The sequence below is a fragment of the Cyprinus carpio genome, chromosome B16 (genome assembly GCF_018340385.1).
Source record: "Cyprinus carpio isolate SPL01 chromosome B16, ASM1834038v1, whole genome shotgun sequence".
Classification (NCBI taxonomy): Eukaryota; Metazoa; Chordata; class Actinopteri; order Cypriniformes; family Cyprinidae; genus Cyprinus; species Cyprinus carpio.
Window position 1 is genome coordinate 6,017,394 of NC_056612.1, and position 17,317 is coordinate 6,034,710.

General features: G+C 36.7%; 1 protein-coding gene across 4 annotated transcripts in view; it reads right to left on the reverse strand.

The window, feature by feature from the left end:
• Positions 1–456: 456 nt before the first annotated feature.
• Positions 457–17,317, reverse strand: part of LOC109106373 (A disintegrin and metalloproteinase with thrombospondin motifs 16-like) — a 93,110-nt gene continuing 76,249 nt past the window's right edge. For 2 of the 4 annotated variants that reach the window (XM_042740469.1, XM_042740470.1), the window contains 5 exons: positions 10,790–10,994; positions 8,389–8,577; positions 6,212–6,409; positions 5,000–5,147; positions 457–2,027 (listed from right to left, as the gene is read on the reverse strand). In XM_042740469.1, coding sequence (XP_042596403.1) covers positions 1,912–2,027; positions 5,000–5,147; positions 6,212–6,409; positions 8,389–8,577; positions 10,790–10,994 — 856 coding nt within the window. In that variant the 3' untranslated portion in view covers positions 457–1,911. The remainder of the gene's footprint in view (positions 2,028–4,999; positions 5,148–6,211; positions 6,410–8,388; positions 8,578–10,789; positions 10,995–17,317) is intronic. The other 2 variants (XM_042740468.1, XM_042740467.1) reach the window with 1 other exon arrangement.

Here is a 17,317-nt window from a genome sequence, read left to right on the forward strand (position 1 = left end):
AGCTACCACCATCATTCCAGTCCCGAAGAAGCCGTCTCCATCCTGCTTCAATGACTACCGTCCTGTTGCACTTACCCATGTTCTCATGAAGTGCTTTGAACGGCTATTCATGCACCACATCAAGTCTGCCCTCCCCACCCTGGACCCCTTCCAGTTTGCATATCGGTCCAACCGCTCGACCGATGATGCCATCTCAACTACCCTCCACTCAGCACTCACACATCTAGAGAAAAAAGACTCATACATCAGAATGCTGTTCATAGACTTCAGTTCAGCATTCAACACAATCATCCCTCAGCAGCTCATTAACAAACTGGTCCAGCTGGGGCTCAACACTTCGCTGTGCAACTGGTCTGTACCTGTATTTAATGTTCTACTGTTAGTGTTATGTGTATGCACCAAGGGTCTGAGAGTAACGCAATTTCAATTATCTGTATGTATGTACTGTACATCTGGAAGAATTGACAATAAAGCAGACTTCACTTAAGTGTGAGTACCAGATTGTTTTCATCTGGTTTATTGCTTGTGATAGCAGCATTTGTTCTTGCCTCAGCAGCTCCACATACAGAATTGCTTCAATAACATTCAGAACATTCATCTAAAAGACTCTAACAAAACATGGTTTAAGTCTCACCGAATGTCTTCAGACATTAATAACATGAAGTGATATATGTGTTTTCTGTTATAGTCTTCACAGAGCTGTATGTTAGAAGCTGTTGAAAAGCTCACAAGTCATATTAATTCACTCCAGCGGCCTCGTCTGACTCCATCTGGAAACAATAGCGCATGAAGAACAAGAAAAAGCTCTGACTCAGCATCAGCAATCTGCATATCTGCTTCCTACGGCCAAGAGAGAAAGACAACACAGCCTGTAATGTGATGGCAATGTGACACACATCATGTTTAATAAGAACTGCCATTTAAAACAAATCCTGCATCCACTCCTCATAATAACACTCGCAGTGGACGAGCGATTACATCCATCTACTGTTGCTGTACAACAAATGCAAATATTGTAAAAGATGGAAGTCATTTGTGCGATGCAGCTCTCTTCAAACCCCACATGTGCAGAGTCTCTCCATCAGACCAAAGACAGATTTACAGTTCTTGGCAGTCGAGCAGTTGCTAAAAACGTCCCACAAAGAGAGCTGACTTTGTTAAACGTGACACTTCTTACAGTTCATTAAACTAGTTTAATTGGCATTTTGTTTTCCTCCAAAATAATGAAGCCCAAACACGTGACAGTGCTGTGAAGGCATAATTAAACATACAAAAATAACCAATCGTGCAGATATACCCGAAGTTGAACAGGAACATAAAAGCCGTATGTTACAGCATAAGAGCATTCTGGTATACTGCAGTATTGTTAATAAATAAGAGAATTAATATCAATCATACAAAAGCGCTGAATCAATGTCATGTTAATTAAAAGCCCCTGTTATGCAACAGCTGCTCGGCTGGCATTAATATCAACGTATAGCACCAAACATGACAGTAGCTCTACTACATGACGCCATGTTCTCCACACTGAGATGCATTAAGCCGTTTATGTGATTCACATGATATTATGAGGCATGTTCATGGAAAAACACAACACATGTCCATACATCTGGACACATGGATTCAGTCTAGCTTATATCCGGAGGCAGAGCACATCCCGTCCGCTTGAAGCTCTGTGAAACACAGTGAGAGGTGTCTTTGCACCCTCGCTGACATGCTGTCGCCTCCAGAGGGCTTCGTTGATGATGTCATTTCCTGCAGAGAGCAGCACACTGACAGTCTTGCCGGAATCGGCCGTGTCATTCTCCAGACAAACAAGTCGCTCTGAGTCTTTAGTATTGTCTTTGTGTTCAGTATGAGGGCATGGCTCCGCTCCATCCAGGGCTCGAAGTCAAACATCTCGAGAAGTTCTCACGGGTTCGTGTGCGAGCAGGACTTGCAGCATTGCTTCCCGTAGAACTTGTGGTTGCAAACGCCGTGCTGCGGCACCAGATAACACCAGCTGAAATGATCCTTACAGACCACATCTGCACAGAGAAACATGGATGTTACACAGAAGCATGGCATACATGTCTGTCACACTTCAGCTTGGGGAACAGATCTCAATATTAACTAACTATTCACTATGGCTTTACCTAAACTCCCAATTTGGCGGCTTACTAATAGTCAGTGAGGTAGTTGTTAGGTTTAGGTGTGCGGTTTAAGGATTAAAGGATCTGAAATATGGTCATGCAGAATAAGGCATTAATATGTGCTTTATAATGACAAATAAACAGCCAGTATCCTAGTAATATGCATGCTAATGGGCAAATAGCTAGAACAGTGAGAATTGGTCCCTAAATTAAAGTGTTACCAGCAAGGTCTTTGTACATTTTGACCATTTCAATTCAACCGATTTGTAAATCACGAACAAACAAACAGAACATATTTCTGTTTAGCTTTAATTCATTTTCATTATAGTTTTAGCAATTTAAGTACTTATAGGCCTAGTACTTATTTTTTAGTATTATTTCCTAGTAATTTTTTTTTAGGTTTATTTTTTATTATATTATTTTTTTTTATTTTTTATTTCAATTAGCAGAAAAACAAATACAAACAAGAAACGAACAAACAAACAAAAAACACTTTTATTATTTAGTTAATTAAAACACTGAAACACACTATCAGTGGTACAGATGTCAAATCTCTCTCTTTCTCTCTCTTTTTATTAGAAATTCAGAAAATTAAACACTGTTTAATCACATTAATTACAAATATTAATGATATTAATCACAATTAATTATTATAATTAACCGAAAGTTAGTGTTGCTTTCGTCAACGAAAATTATGACTAAATATCATCGTCAACGAACCTTTATCATGTGACGAAAACGAGACATAACGTAAATGCTGGTCATGTGACGATGACTATAATTAAATGTATAATGCAATATCATTGACGAATAATAACGAGAATAAATGGGGTCTACAAAATAAAAACTATGCTAAAATGTCTCTTCATTTTCGCTGACTAAAACGAGACAAAACGAAATGTTTTAATGTTATTTCGTCTCGTTTAGTCATTATTATTATTATTTTGCAGCATTTCTGTTTCCTGTGTCTCACTGCGCAGACGTGACCGACATCACTTCCTCAAGTCCCACTCGCGGCATTATTTAGAAGATGACAACAAACAAAGTTAAGTGGGATTTATACTTTCGCCTGGCTCCGCTGACTGCGAGTGCTCCTTCCCAAACGGACAAGCTTTTATACTTGTCACATTCACCGTTGTACTATTCTTTGAAACGACAGGTGAGTGACGAGGAGTAATTGTCCTCTAAAACCACCAGGAATCACCGGTGAGAAGAAGTCATTAGCCAGTACAAGTCTTGTGATGAATGAGTTGATGAATTAATCATTTCTTTATGTACAAACTTAAAACAATCTTAAACTATTGGCTGTATTACGCATCAAACACAAGACAACTTTAAGCAAATAGTGTATAATTAATATCTAAATGAATTCTAAATCTATTTTACACAATAAAAATAAAACGTACTTCAAATAAGAATCCTTGGACAAACTATGCAAACATTTTTTTCCCAAAAAAAAAGCGTTTTCCGTCAAAAAGCACCTGATGGAGTTTGAACTTCACATTAAACTGATTATGTTTCACACAAACGCCGACACAGACGTGAATGTTCGGCTAGAATCGCCCTGAACTCGTGCATGTTCAGATGCGGAGCTATGCGGAAAGTCACAAAAAATTATTATTATTGCAGATTATTATTATTATTATTTTGTTTTATTATTGTTTTAATTTATTTTATTTAAATTTATGTGTGTGTACTTCTAACACGTTTGGTTGGTAAAATAAATGTTTAGTAAATTCAAATCAGAGCATCTTCCGTGTCTGGAATGGATGTATTCTTGAGTCTATAAGGTAACAATAATATAATAAGATAACCTTGTTTGAAATGGGTTTGGCTAAAAGAAAATTTTGGTTTTGTCTATACTTCTAGGTACTTGTACTATATTGACTGGGGTTAAATAGAATTGCATTACTAAAAAGAGACTGAAATACAATTTTCATTGACTAAAAACTAGACTAAATGTCATCAGTTTTCGTCGACTAAAACTAGATTAGACTAAAAAGAGTATGAACGTGACTAAAACTAATAAAAACTAAAATGACAGCTTCACACAAAGACTAGACTAAGACTAAAATTTAAACAGGCCGCCAAAAACAAAACTACCGAAAGCACCATTTTCATTGTTTAAGTCTGATGTCCTAAAATATTTAAAATTAAAAAATGAAAATAAAATATAAAAAAACTATACAGACACAACAAAATTACTGTAACTTTTTCTTTGTTTAAGTTTTAAATAAAAAAAAAAAATAATAATATAATATATATATATATATATGTGTGTGTGTGTGTGTTTATATGTGTGTGTGTGTTTGTGTGTGTGTGTGTGTGTATTGCCCTGGAGCACAAAAGCAGTCATAAGTAGCACAGGTATATTTGTAGCAAGAGCCAAAAATTACATTGTGTGGATCAAAATCGTTGATTTTTCTTTTATGCCAAAAATCAAGTAAAGATCATGTTCCATGAAGATATTTAGTAAATTTCCTACCATAAATATATCAGAACTTAATTTTTGATTAGTAATATGCATTGCTAAGAACTTCATTTGAACAACTTTAAAGATGATTTTCTCAATATTTAGATTTTGCTCCCTCAGATTCCAGATTTTTAAATAGTTGTATCTCAGACAAATATTGTCCTCCTAACAAACCACACATCAATGAAGAGATTATTTATTCAGCTTTCAGATGATGTATTAATCTCAATTTTGAAAAATTTACACTTAAGACTGGTTTTGTGGTCCAGGGTCACATTTATATAATCTATAGCCTCTCAATACTAAAAATCAATACTATAAAACACTTCTCAAAAGTGTATTGATTACATAACCAGTATTATGTGATGGAATCATGTCCCAGCTCATGACAGACCTTTCTTCTGTGGCTGAGGGCAGAATGCAGTGTTGCAGGCCTGGGACATCACAGGCTTCATCTGCGGGACACAGCCGGAGGAGGGACGTCTGTGAAGGAGACACTGCACGGAGCGCAGCTGAACGCCTCCTCCACACGACACCGTGCACTGCAGACCAACACAAAACACTAGGGATGTAACCATACCATCAATAGCGTGATATAGCCATAGCAAAACTGTCAAAAAATACTTCTTATTCTAACATAAAAGGTCTTTAAAGTTGTGTTTTGGGGCATGATGCTTTGGTACAGTATCTGTCAAACGAACTCAAACCGAAAGCACAATATGCTTCATCTCTTTATTTAGTCTGGTTTTTTTTTTCGTTTGTTTGAGAGGGTTTGTTTTTGGTATGGATGGGTATGGATGGCTCCATTCACACTAAATGAATGCAGACAACTCGTTTATTGCATGTGATGTGAATTTAGCACGTGTTTAGGAATGCAACAGCCACCAGCTATGCTTTATGGATGATTACAGCATTTCACCAGATTTGTAGTGAGACACGTTTTTGTATGTGAATTTTTTAGGTGTTTAGGAGCCACCAGCTATGCTTTATGGATGATTACAGCATTCTGTCAAAATAAAAGTGTATAAGTGCAGTATGAACTGCTGACAGCTAGCGGCTTAAATGCAGTCCAAATTCAAAATATGTCTTTCAAGTATAGAAATTAGGAAATAAGTATTGTAATTTCCCTAGTGTGGTGTAAAGCAAAAATAATATACCTGTAGTGAGACACGTTTTTGTAAGCCTAATATTAGTTTTTATTTATTTTACAGTGCAATTGTTTTACAATATTTGGCTATTACTGTCATTGTTATTATTATTATATTCTAATTTGTTTGGCTTCCTAAAACCCCAGTGTGAATGTAATGAAGACTCAGACAGTATACTACAAATGAAAAGAGTGTTGAGTCCCCTTTAAGGTTTAGGTAAGTCAATTCACTGACTTTCCTCTGACTCAAGTTAAGATCATGGGTCAGAGCTCTTAATTTTGAACTCTCAAAGTGCATTAGACAGAATAATATAACTTTAAAATGTACAACATTATAATTTTTTCCCCGATTCTTCATTATTCTCGTATCGTGAGAATTTGATATCGTTACATCCCCACAAAACACAACATCAAGCTCCTGTGCTTTCCGCTGAGCTCATGGGACGAGGGAAGACCTGCCTGAGACCACGGGGAAGAGTACCAGTCCGCTCTGCTGTGAGGACAGTCTGACAGGACACAGGTTCTCTGGAGCTCCATGGAGGGTTTGGCCACATGCTGACACTTTCTGGCTGACAATTCTCTGTATTTTCCTGCGACGTCCTTCTCTGCGCACTTCACAACACGCAGCTGAAGGCCCTTACCACAGGACACTGAACACTGCAGAGAGACAGAGAGAACATCACAGCCCTCGTTCAGCTCAAACACATGTTTGTGCATCAGAAAATGTGCTTAAAATCAAGGGTTCAATTTTCAGGAAATGCATTAACAAATTAAAAAAAAAGTATATAAATGAATGCAGTGTCAGTTGCTTTGGAAAAGCATCTGCCAAATAACATTTACGCATTTATGCATTCAGCAGACGCTTTCATCCAAAGTAACCTAGCTATTATAATAGAGAAATGTAACGTAAGCAATCCTATGTTTGTTAGATCACTAGATTAGGAAACAAGCCAGAGTAGAGCAGAAATGTAGAGAAAAGAAAGAATTATGTAGTAGCACTTTAGTTTAGGGACCAATTCTCACTATGAACTAGTTGTTTATTAGCATGCATATTACTAACATATTGGCGGTTTATTAGTACTTATAAAGCACATATAAATGCCTTATTCCACATGACCATATCTCAGATCCTTTAATCCTTAAACCTCATACCTAAACTTAACAACTACCTTATGGACTATTAATAAGCAGAAGTTAGGAGTTTATTAAGGCAAAAGACATAGCTAATAGTGAGAATTGGTCCCTAAAAGACCAATTATTTTTTGCAAGTGCACTTGTTTAGGGTTGGTTTAGGGTTATGCGCTGATGGAAAATGAGTGTAAAGCTGTTTCTTGAATGTTGTGATGGTTTCAGAAGTCCAGGTGAAGGTTTGCAGCTCATTTTACAAGAGAGGAACAGAGAGGGTGAAGGTTCTGGAAAGTGACTTTGTGCCATGTTGTAAAGGAACAACAAGGTATACCACTTGTTTAAAAATGTAATACGTGCTGTAGCTGTACACTGTAAAAAATAAATAGTTGAGAAAACATAAAAAAAAAAGTTTTTTACTTCTCAGTAAAGATACTTTGGTTAGCCAATGTAAATTTGTTTGTACATGCAATACTGATTGTCTTATTTTGCTATTAGAAATATTCTCGTCACAGCAACTGAAACAACAATTACTGTCTTTAAGGTAATAATTTTTTTTTCTGTTTCCTGGAAGATAAATGAATGTTTGTTGAATGACAAACCTTAATGGATAACTTAATTGTCTTTGTTTGTAAAATAACTTAAAAGACTAAGATATCCAGAAAATAGATATAAGTGGTTGAACATTCCCTAGGCCTTAAGAATAGACACAAAAAACCTCAAGAACGGTGGCAATCAACAAATATTTAAAAGATGAGCTTTTAGTTTTCCATCACATTACAATAAATAACTAACAATAATGACCAAACAACAATAAAAAAAAAGTTTAATTGAGGTCAGCAAACAGCAAAACAATGATCCTATAACAGTAACTGAATAATTTATTCACGCTGCAATGCATGCTGGGTAGTGTTAATTTCGTTAACGAAAACTATGACGAAAAATGTCCGTTACTTATGTTCATAGCTTTTTTTTTTCTTTGACTAAAACAAGACTAAAATGTTGAGACCTTTAGTCCGACTAAAACGTGATTAAAACTAAATAGGACCAGGTTGACTGAATATGATAAAAACTAACAAGGACATTTAACACGGGACTAAGACTAAGACTAAAATGTGAAAATAGCTGACAAAATTAACACTAATGCTGGGAACTCACAAAGCCTTAACATTTAAACAATATGAAATTCTTTGTTCAGACAACATTTGGGGTAATTTTGTTGGTCTGACAATGGTTTTTATGTATAGTTTCAAGAAAATATTTTTTTTTTAGTTTTTAAGACTCAAAATGTTTCATAAAATGGAAAACATGCAGTTGCATTTTTTACAGTGTAAATGTGAAAGATAAGAGGGATGTGATAAATGATAAAATCTATCCTTCAACAGATGCTTTTATTTAAAGTGCTCTTATTACAAGAACAATCACTTCAGGGCAGCTTTGGGTTCCTACTCCAAATATTTGCTTTCACACCACATCACCACAGTGTACACAACGCAGTGCAAGGGTTTTACCGGTTGCCAGGTTGAGACGAACCACTGGGCCTTGCGCTGTTTGTGGCAGCGTTTGATGACGCAGGTCTCTTGGCTGCTGGGTTTGGGCAGAGCGGCACAGGAAGCATCCGGCAGCACACGGGAGTATGAGTCACTGCTCACACACACCACCGCTCTCTTCATCACCCCTTTACCACATTTACGAGAACACTGGGGGGAAAATTCAGACAATAATCTTCAGTGAAGTTTTAACTGTGGAACTAGTCACTGTTTGTTTACATTCTGCTGGTCGGTGGATGCAGCACCAGACAAAACAAGAAGTCTTCTGTTACAGATGCACTATTCACAACGAGCCACAATCAGCTTATTTTGCAAACATGTTGACCCTTATGTAACACAGTCAAGTCAAGTCAAGTCAAGTCTGCTTTATTGTCAATTCTTCCACATGTACAGTACATACATACAGAGAATCGAAATTGCATACTCTCAGACCACCCCGGTGCATACACATAACACTAACAGTAGAGCCTAAAAATCTAGATCAAATATAAAATATAAGATAAAACTATACAATAAGGGAATGTAAAAAAGACATAATAAAAAAAAAAATGGCAGATAGAGTGCAAACCAGTGAACAAACAGTGCAGATAAAAAGATTTTTAGTGCATGAAAAAAAAAGCTTATTCAGTCTGATTAAAGTGACAAAGGCTTAAGAGCAGTTATTTTTATTTAAACTGACTGATGAAGGTGGTAGAATGACGTCAGTTCCATGTGAATGAGGTGGTGAGCAGAACCAATGCTGCGCCAAAGTGACTGGTGCATGTCATCGTATGTTAGAGGGAGGTGGGGTGGAAGGACCTGGGGATGTGGGATCTGGGGGGGGGGGGATTCATAGTTCAGTGGTGCCTGGGGCAGAAGAGGGACGGGGGGGCAAGTTCGGGAGCGAGCTCAGCTTCCTGACAGCCTGATGGATGAAGCTGTCCTTCAGTCTGCTGGTCCAGTCTTCTCTATTAAAATTTGTCTGATAATTAACTCGAGTATTTAATAACAAAAAAAACAACTTTTTAAATGAGGGGAAAACTGCACCTTGAAGTCGAACTGAACATATAAATGAAGTACAAAGTGCATTGTCCAGAAATGTACAGTTTATCTTTGTATTAAGTTACAATTCTGGGTACTACTGTTATGTTCTGGGTCAAACTAGATTCATTTGGTATAATTAAAGCAGTAAACCTTCAATGTGAATACTTCTCAGATATTACAAAAAAGCAAACATGAAAACCTAGACTTAACTTTTTTTAAAGGGGTCATGTGATGCTTTTTTAAAGATCATTATTTTGTGTATTTGGTGTAATAGAATATGTTGAAACTTTTATGTTTAAAAAACACATTATTTTTCAAATACTGTACATTATTGTAGGTCCTCTATGCCCTGCCTCTCTCAAACACGTCGTTTTCTACAGAGTCCCTCGTTCTGACAAGAGCAGTCTCCTCTGATTGGCCAACTGACCCAGTGCATTGTGATTGGCCGAACACAGCAAGCACTCGTCGGGAATGTAACACCTCTTTACATAATCGCGAGCTTCAACTTTCAAAATAAATGTAAAGACAGTTAATAATGTCCTTAGTTTTACCATCAGTTCAAGCTGAAAGAGGAACAGAGTCGCGTGACAGACACAGTGATGAAGCTCGTATGTGTTTGCAGTACACAAGCCACGAACAGTAAAGGGTGATGACAGCTGAGTGACCCTCTCTCTCACACACACACACACACACACACACACACAAGACAGCTGACTCCACTGTGTGTCTCTCTGATACTATTGGCAAACATACTCCGCATTTGAACATTCAATAGCAAATACTTGAACTAATGACAAAACATACTTACAGTAGCTAATTCAGAAGTGCCAGATTGTCGTAGCAAAGTCAGAATTATCTCCTCTCCTAGGTTCACGAAACGGTTGTCCATAAAATCCATTGCTGTTCTGTTGTAAGTAATCTTAGAGATTCCTAAATGCATCTACTTTCGGAAGGCCAAATAAAGTGCCTTTGCTTTCGCTTAGATACACACAACATCTCCCTGACATGACTGCTTCAACACTAACTGTGTTACTGAAACCACGCCTTCTTTCTTTGCGTGAACATTTGGACGGCATTACGCAAATATTTCCACATAGTGACGTAGAGATGTAGGGGCGTGGTTTCATTTTGCTATCCTCACTTATATAAATGAACAGCATTCTAAAGTGTTACCGTAAAAAATTAAATTATGATTATATATATATATATATATATATATATATATATATATATATATATATATATATATATACACACACACATATATAAATTATATCTGATGTCTGAATAAGTTTTGGTCTGACTGTATGATGCATGAGTTGTGTGACTGAGCACTAACCTGAGACCAGGGTCCAGCGCTCCAGACTGGCGGGCACGTGTGTGTGTTGCAGGTCTGTCTGCGGGGCGGTGGTGGTTGTGTGCACCGGTCATCAGTCACCGTGTGCACCTGATCCGGGCCTGTTTTCTGGACACAGTGCACATGTCTGACCTGCTCACCGGATCCACAGCTGCGGCTGCATGCGGCCCAGTCCTCCACTCGCCAGCTGTGGTGTACAGTAACACACAAACACATAAGTGCCCCACATCCGGAGCAAGTTATATGTGTTAAAACAATCACTGATATTTATCATATGTGCAGAGTTCAACTCAAGCTTTTCCAGAGCATTTCTTATGCAAATACTAGTGCACTGCTTATTACATAGTGCTCAGTATACTGTAAACTGCAGAAAGATTACTGTTTTTAAACATTATGATAAGCATTTTAGCAGCATTCTGTGTCATAATTGCTATGCAATACAAAGTGATTCTTTATGCCCCTTTCATATATGTTTAACAGTTTCTAAAGATGTACAGTAAATAATTTTACTCAGTTAATATGATTAACTGTGATGTTTTGTTTTATCATATTTGATACTGTTACTTAAAAAAAATCATTTTAATTTTACAATTAATTTTAAACACAAATTTATCATAGTATTTATTTACATTTAATTAAATTTATATTTTAAATTGCAACTTAAGTATAGAGATATTTCAAGTTAAAAGGTTAAAGAGTTTTTAATAAAACAATTATTTTGTTTAATTCCTGTTTATTTTGTATAAAATGACAAAATTATTTTACAAAATATTTTTTTTAAATAAGCTTTAACTTTTACACTTATAGGTATTCTTTTTAAAGAAATAAGTTTTAAATTAAGTTTTAGTGATGTCGTATGCTTTTGTCATGTCATTAGACATCATATACAATATACTGTAGCTTTAATTTATTTCAGTGTTTGTTTTTGTAATTTTAGTACTTATTTCAGTTAGTTGCCAATGCAACATTTCTAATTTTCATTTAGTTTTCATCTAATTTCTAAATTTCATTTCAGCTTTATTTCAATTGACAAAAACAACAACAACAACAACAACAACACTGTTGAAAAAGGAGATGTTGAAACTGTGGTTCATTCATCACATTGGAAATGAATGGTGGAGTTGAGTGCATTGCATTGTGGGACACAGTATTCTAAACATTACCAGAAACAATATAATATTATGGGAGTGTGCTATTCTGAACGTGTAGTTACAGTGTCCTTTCCCACAAGCCTCAGCTCCGGAAAGGTAAGGGTTAACACTGAGACACCTTGATCATCAAGGGCAGATGGTTTGTTGACTTTCAGCAAAGCCCACCAGTCAAAATATCAGCTCATAAAGGCCATCAATTCACCCTAAAGTCCCCAAACAACCCGAGATCCCCGTCAACACATTCAAACATCCTACAGGTTATTTCTCAAAGCCCAGCACATCACGGGGGGACTGGAATGACCAACAGCTCTGACCAGTGCCATCCATCGCTGCAGTCCTAAAACAGCAGTGGAGACATTTCACACTGACATCCTCTTTCAAACACATCCCATATTTACGTATACAGTGGAATCAGACATTTGATCTGCTTTCAAAGCTGGACAGTTGTAGTAATGAAAGGAGCTTAATAATATGTGACCCTAGACCATAAAACCAGTCATAATGGTCAATATTCGTGGAAACAGAGATTTATACATCACATGATAATAATAAGCTTTCCACAACTATTTGAAAATCTGGAATTTGAGGGTGCAAAAAAATCTAAATATTGAGAAAATCATCTTTAAAGTTGTCCAAATGAAGTTCTTAGCAATGCATATTACTAGTTTTGATATATTTACAGTAGGGCATTTACAAAATATCTTAATGGAACATGATCTTTACTTAATATCCTAATTATTTTTGGCATAAAAGAAGAATCGATAATTTTGACCCATACAATGCATTATTGGCTCTTTCTACTTAAGACTGCTTTTGTGGTCCAGAGTCACATGTATCATAGGGAATATATGTTCTTGTGACTCTGTTGCCATAAACCTGTTTGTGTGAATAATTATGAGCAGGATTAAACATTCACACAGTTATGATTTCACCAGGGTTCAGCTTTCAGCATCTGTGATTTGAGCCGTAATGCATACGGTGCAGTTTGCACTAATCTGGCCAATCAGACTTTAGTTATTTGCCCCATAAATATGACTGAACATGGACATTATATTCTATTATGGCTCCATATATCTATCTATCGGTTTTATGCTAGTGCTGCAATATAAATTCAAATGTTTAAAATGAACAACTTTATTTCAATAGAACACTAAGCCGATCGCTGACGTCAGACATTGACCTTTCACCCCGACCGCAGTGATGTCAGGCTCTAAATGTGAACCTACACCTATTTCCATGATGTAATGACTTCTCCGTGCTTCTTTCTGGCTCTGAGGACTGAAGATCAAATAATGTGGCACCCTAAAATACTCGCTAAGTGTGTCTGCGCATGCTGTCTATATTCAGGAGATGACACACAACTGACTACTTATGTAAGAGCAGTGTACACATGTGAGTGGACGTGGGTGAAGCAATCATTCACATCACCATAATCTTCAAAATTTTGGTTGATAATGACAACATGACAATGCAGATTATTTTTTTTTTGGACACTTACATTTATGAATGTCATTCATTAGATACAAAATTTCAAATGAAACCTTGCCAAAAAGAAGCATACTTCAAATTAATTTTATTCAGTAAATTTAAGTTCAAGTATATTTTCAAAGTACACTTTATGTAGTAAGCATACTACAATCATTGTACTAGATGCACTTGCATGTGATATTTCAATACTTCTTGGGACTAAATTGTCACACTATTACAAGTGTACTTTAAGTGTAACAGTAGAAAACGTTGAGAACACTACTTAACATCTATGTTTTTCTTTAGTATTCTTTAGTTTTTCAACTATACTACTACTTAACATCTATGTTTTTCTTTAGTACTTTTTTACGATACAAATCATTGCATATAATGTTAGTTTCTAGTATTAATATTTAGTTAGTTAGTTACTGTTAGTTACTAATTATATACTTCTAGCCCACTTAGTATATGAAAGTAATATTTTTAGTGTTCTTCTATACTATGTATTTTTGCACTTAAGTACAATTATAGGCCAAATATACTTTTTCTGTGTAAGCCAAGTATAACTTTAAGTATATCTCTGATACATACATAAAAAGCAGACTAGCAGTATACTCTCTTGTATTTAGTTTTTAAAGTATACTTGAATGAACCTATGCTTTTGTAAAAGAAGTGTCATTTATTGGAAAGAAAGACACAAATATACTTGATAGAGACTTTAGTTGGTTTAATAATGCTGAAACAGCAGATGTAGTGCTGAAGCTGAAGACAGTTTTTTTTTTGTTTGTTTTAGGTTTTGTGTTTTTAGTTTTTGTTGTTTTTTACTTATTTGGTATTCTTAATTAAATCCAATTCACCAAAACACCTGATTCAAACACATTTGCAGATGGTTTAATATTTTTATCTAATGCAGTGTGTGTGTGTGTGTGTGTTTTTGTGTCCTTCACCCTTAACTGTGTGCTGAGTTTGGAAGGGTTTTAAACTTGGCCTCTCGTAAACCCAAAGAGTTCAAGCCAAGCATACAGGACATCAGATAAACCTGATGCAATAAATGCTGTTTACAGAGGCCAGTTAAAGGGGTCATTGGATGCTACATGCACTTTTACGCAAGTTGTTTGAACTGAAATGTGTGTTGGCAGTGTGTGCACCCAACCACCCTAAAATGATAAAAATCCACCCAGTGTTTCTTTTTTTTTTAAATCTTGTTAAATCATTTCCACTTCTCAAATCGAGCCAATCTCTGATGCCTGTCTTTGTGACGTCACACAGACAGGCCCCTCCCACGATAGTTGAGGGGCGTGGTCAGCAGAGCTCATTAACATTTAAAGGAAAATGCTTCAAAACAGCTTGCTCTGAAAAGAGCTGTTTTTGACAGGGTAAAAAGGGTGTTGTTTTACACTACCACTGAGAAATTTAACCAAAGTATGAGAATCATATCAACTTGTGGACAATGGGCATCCCATGACCCCTTTAATGAGGCAGACAAACACAGCGTGAGAGAGAGACCCTCAGTAAAACAGTATTTTCCGGTGCTCTCGCAGCACCTGCTACAGTCATGACATCATGAAGCCTTCGTCAGCACACTGGAATAGACACAAGCACATGTTTGGCTGCTGTTACACACAGAGTGACTCATTGCTGTGCTCTTGGACACCCCAAAGTGTCTCGCAACCACAGAACATAATCTATGAGTGTGAACGCAAATGTTTTTATCTTGACTTCACACACTGCTGCCTTCCAAAATACACCCAAGCACATACTGCAGTTTCAGAGGTGGCCTTAATGTGCTTAACTGTGTTGAAACCCTCATGGTTTTACAGCCTAAATCAAACCATTTTCCATTTTCTTGTGTAGTTTTATGGATCTTCTTAGAGGATGTGAGGTTAGATAAATTGGCCAAGTATTGAAATATATAATTTATGTTCTCTACAGCTAGATTGACACCATCTCGATTGTAAAGATTCTTCCTAGAAAGTTGTCTATAAGTAGGCATACTTTTGGATGGACAATTGCTGTCACATTTTTTGTTTTGTTTTGTTCTGTTTTGTGCCCATCTTTAATTCTCTCTAATATTGTACAGCTTACTGGGCTGTGAATGTATGTTCATATTTGTTGTCCTTTTTATGTTAATGTTAATTTGACTGTGATCTGCTAAAGGTGTTTGGTGGTTTGACTGTGAATGCTCCGCAAGAGAATGGATCTAAATCTGTGATCATGTAATTAACTGTTGAGCAACCATGAAATGAACTGTGGGTGTATCTTCCAAGAGAGTCCTCTCTCAACAGACCCAGGCTTCAGACCAGAAGCTTCACGGTTTTATTCGCTTGGTCATAAGAGTTATTTCTTGGGAAGTTTACAGTGTTTTGTGGGAAGCTCTGTCCACAAATATAGTTATTCCCATTATCTGTGGTGTAGTCTGGAAGAGATCCTGTCCTGGCATTTAGATCTCCACAGATCAACACGCTTCCTTTCTTCTGTGGGTGTTTTATTTGTTTGTTTGGATGTTGAGAGATTTAGTGATTATAGTATGGAGATTCAGAGGGAGGAATATAGAAAACATCTTTAGTGGTTTGGGTAAGGTGCTTGTTGATTTTGAGCCGTAGATTTGATTTGTTGTAGAATTGTTTGGATGTATTTGTCAATTTCTTGTTTGTGCCAGATTATGATGCCCTCTGAATCTCTTCCACGTGTGATTCTTTCACGCTTTCTAGAGAATAGAGATATTTCACAGTATCCTGAGGGATATTCTCTCTCTCTCTCTCGCTCTCTCTCTCTCTCAGGGCAGGAAGCCCATGAAGACTCAATGCTTGGACGGATCACTTTACAGGACCAAGTAGTATTTTCTGGGAAGAGTGACAAAAGAGGACACAAGATCTCTGACTGGAAGATCATGTGTGTGCCAGGGAAGCCGGTTTAATCAGAGTAATCCAGCGATAGAGCAGTCGTCTATCTCACAAACACCCAACACTGCTCTCTCAAGCACATCTGAAGAAATGAGAGATGCTCGTTTGTGCTGAAGTCCCTGCAGTGATGCGAGGGTGGTTGCCAGGGTGTTGCTATGCAGTTGTTTATAGACTGGCTTTTAGAGAATTACTATTGCAGCTTCTACACTCTTAAAAATTAAGGTGCTTAAAAGGTTCTTCACAGCGATGCCATAAAAGAACCATTCAGTCAAAGGTTCTTTAACCATCTCTTTCTTACCTTTTTATAATCCGAAGAACCTTCTTTCGCCACAAAGAACCTTTTGTGAAACAGAAAGGTTCTTCAGATGTTAAAGGTTCTTTACGGAACCATTTAGACAAAAAAGGTTCTTCTATGGCATTTTGAAGCACCTTTATTTTTAAGAGTGTAGGGTGTTTGCCAACTGGATCTTGCACTTATCATCCTTCTTTGTCAATGATTTCATGAGAGGCTGATGTAACGGTCATCACAGGCATGTTTTTGGGACGGGACCAGAGTCTGTCTGTCTGCCTCTAAAGCCATCAACACTTGCTGATATGTTGTTCGATACTTTTGCTGACAGTGCGTTACGGAAAACACGGGCAACACAGATCCGTTCTCCAGCCGTCAGAGACCAGTGCATTTGGATCTGTAATGTGCATGGGTGTATAAACTTTACAGAAAATGTTGTGAGCTATTGAATATGTTGTGTAAGCTATTATCTAATTGACCTAAAGACAAGACGCTAATCTAAACACAATAAATCTCAACAAGATCTCAACTCAGAGGTCTTGATCTTCTCAACTGCACATAAAAATTACATTTAGGATACAAATATTTGCAACCCAGTGAACCATTTACATTATTTATTTATTGTCATGAAAATGTCAAATCACACAAGGTTTTAAATAATATTTTAGGGCTGTTGATCACTAAAATGGCATTTAATTGT